Raw genomic sequence first — 2825 nt, 5'->3', positions numbered from 1 at the left:
ACCATTTGATTAAATAATACATAAACTGTCCATCACATCTTAAATGCTACTTCTGTCAGGGTGAGGTACCTGCACATCAGAGAAGATGACCACCGGCAGGACCACGATGAAGGACACAGCCCACACTGCTGCGCTCACCGCCTTGGCCACGCGCGGGTGTCTCCACTTGGTGCTGCGGATCGGATGGACCACAGCCAGGTATCGATCCATGGACATGACGGTGAGGCAGAAGATGGACGTGAACTGGTTCATGGAGTCAGCCGTCATGACGACACGGCACAGGAAGGAACCGAAGGGCCAATAAGAGAGGACGTTCTGCGTCGTGAGGAAGGGGAGCCCGATGATGTAGAGCTCATCCGCCACGGCCAGGTTCAGGATGTAGATGTTGGTGACGGTTTTCATCTTGGCGTAGCGCAGCACCACGTAAATGGCCAATGTGTTGCCGGTGAGACCCACGAGGAAGACGGTGAGGGAGACCACCGCGGTCATCAGGGTGCTGCCGCCCTGGAACGGGACGCTCTGCGCGGACACGTTGGAGGAGAAGTTCAGGAGGCGCGGGAGGGACAACAGTGGGGGAGGATCGGAGACTGTGGAGGAGTTGAGATCTGGTGGGAGGAAGAACGAGTTCTGGTCCAGAGCCTCCATTCTGTTCAGTTCACGTGCAAATAGTCTTGGAGAAAAAGAAAAAAAAAAGTTTGCTTTCCGTTGGAAGAAAAACTAAAACCCGCAGGAATTACTGGCGCAAAACGTGGTTCTGCCAACAAAAATCTTGATTTACTTTTAATTTCATTACAAGAAAACTGGGATGCAATTTCAGAAGCATGCGCTCGCATCAATGTTGCGTTCAAGGACACGCAGATTTATAATTAAAGAAGCTGCGCCATCATACAGTTCAGTTTGTCACCTTTCAACACCTTGTTTAAATGTGTGCTGGGTGATTAACCTTATTTCTTTCATATGACTCTGCAAATACACGAGTCAGGCAGCGCGTCCGCGCGTCATGGCTGAGATCCGCGGCACCGCTTTTACGCACAAAAGATCTGCCTTCAGTACAAGCTTATGAATGTATCTCGTGATACAAAGGTTAAGCCACAGCTAAATACTGTTCATATATATTATATAAATCTGCTTATCACAATATATGGTTGAGAATTAAAGGAGAGAGGCATACGATGCAGAAATCAAGTCAACATGAGGCTTACTGTGGGAAAAAGGTCCAAATATCTTCATAATGAGTGAAAAAACAAAAAAAGATTCCCCTTCAAACATCTGTAACGCATATAAAATCCTCAGGTTTACCACGATTTCCTCCAGAATCGATGGGAATGGGTGTGAAAGGTTCTGTTCTCTGTCTGTGGTGCTGAGCAGTAGCTCCGCCGCGTCTCCCCCCACCCCACCCCACCCCAACCTTGAACCTGCTCGATTTCAGCTCCTTTGATCTGATTTGTTCAGAGACAGGAGAGAGACAGGAGGAGGAAGAAACAGCAGCTGTTTCACTGCTCTGCGCCTTTTACCTTCACACCTTGTTGTTGAAACTTTCACACTTTTATTTAACCAAATCAAAACGACCACATTGTTTATATTGTGTGAATGTTTATGAAGCATTCACACTATTGTGATCCATTTTTCTTCCGTTCATTTTTCACCATTGTTCTCGTCCCTCAATTTTCAAGCTATTTCAACAAATCATATCGAAACGTTCAGCTCGTTCAGGACAATCCTGATGCAACTTTAGCTTTTTGAAATATTTAGCTTTTTCTGCCATTTTTTTCATGATAGAAAAAGAATTGAGCTCATTTTACATCCTTCAAATCTGTTTGCAACCGTTTACTCCTCCTTTCATACCTTGTTCTGCTTCAGCTTCTCTCAGCTTCCTTGTGCAAATTTAAACCTTTTTCAGCTACTCTGAGATAATTTCAGCTGTTTTTGAAGCTGCTTTGTGTTCCTTTCAGCTTTATTCTGCTAACTACAACATTTTTGCTCTTCTAACTTCTTTCTGATAATTTCAGCTTGTTGTGCTCCTTTCAGCTTATTTCTGCAAGTTTCAGCTTTTTCTACCATTTCAGCTATAGCTGTTATTCTGCTAATTTAAGCTTTTTCGGCTAATTCCACATTTTTTGCACCCATTTAAACTTTTTTCCAGCCTAATTCAACAATATGTTCTCCACTTCCTTCATATAATTTCAGCTTCTTTCTGTTTTTTAAGCTACACTTTTCAGCTGATTTTTTGCAAATTTAAGCTTTTTGCAGAAAATTTCCTAATTTTTGTGCTAATTTCTGCTTATTTAAACCTAATTCAGCTAATGTGTTCTTTCTGCTTTAGGCTAGTTCTTCAATTTCAGCTATACATCACATTTCATTTCAGCTACATTTTGGGGTCAGAAGCAGGCAGGGTAGCCGACTCAGGATCCAAAAGTCCCAGGTTCGATCCCCAGCCATTCCCACATCGTGGTGTCTCTGAGCAAGACACCCAATCCCCAATTGCTCCCCAGGGGCTTATAGCTGTCCACTGCCCCACCTGGGTGCATCCCACTCCACTGAAATGTTGGTGTGTTGTGATCATGTTATAAAAGTCAACAGAAGACCAGGTTCATCATGACGTGTGTACGCTCATATGTACTTATTTGTTTTGCTTTTGAGTAAACATAGTTGGTGAACGAGAATTTTTCTAACAGTGTCTTCTCTTTCCGCAAAAGGCCTATGATGCATCTATATTAGGACTAAAACATGTCAAGTGCAATTTTTTAAATTACATTTTGACAGTTAATCCAATTGTGTTTATGAAACTCACTCACTCACTTTCAGAGCAAGATCTTATTTTATAT

General features: G+C 43.1%; 1 protein-coding gene across 1 annotated transcript in view; it reads right to left on the bottom strand.

Annotated features, from left to right (window-relative positions):
- The window catches only part of LOC119423095 (somatostatin-like receptor F_48D10.1), a 10273-nt gene extending 9617 nt beyond the window's left edge, over window positions 1-656 (bottom strand). The window contains exon 1 of the mRNA XM_037690505.1: window positions 70-656. Coding sequence (XP_037546433.1) covers window positions 70-645 — 576 coding nt within the window. The 5' untranslated portion in view covers window positions 646-656. The remainder of the gene's footprint in view (window positions 1-69) is intronic.
- Between the last annotated feature and the right edge of the window lie 2169 nt (window positions 657-2825).

The sequence above is a fragment of the Nematolebias whitei genome, chromosome 16 (assembly GCF_014905685.2).
Source record: "Nematolebias whitei isolate Nwh7 chromosome 16, NemWhi1, whole genome shotgun sequence".
Lineage (NCBI taxonomy): Eukaryota > Metazoa > Chordata > Actinopteri > Cyprinodontiformes > Rivulidae > Nematolebias > Nematolebias whitei.
The sequence above is the reverse complement of the archived record's forward strand: the minus strand, read 5'-3'. Positions and strand labels throughout refer to the sequence as shown.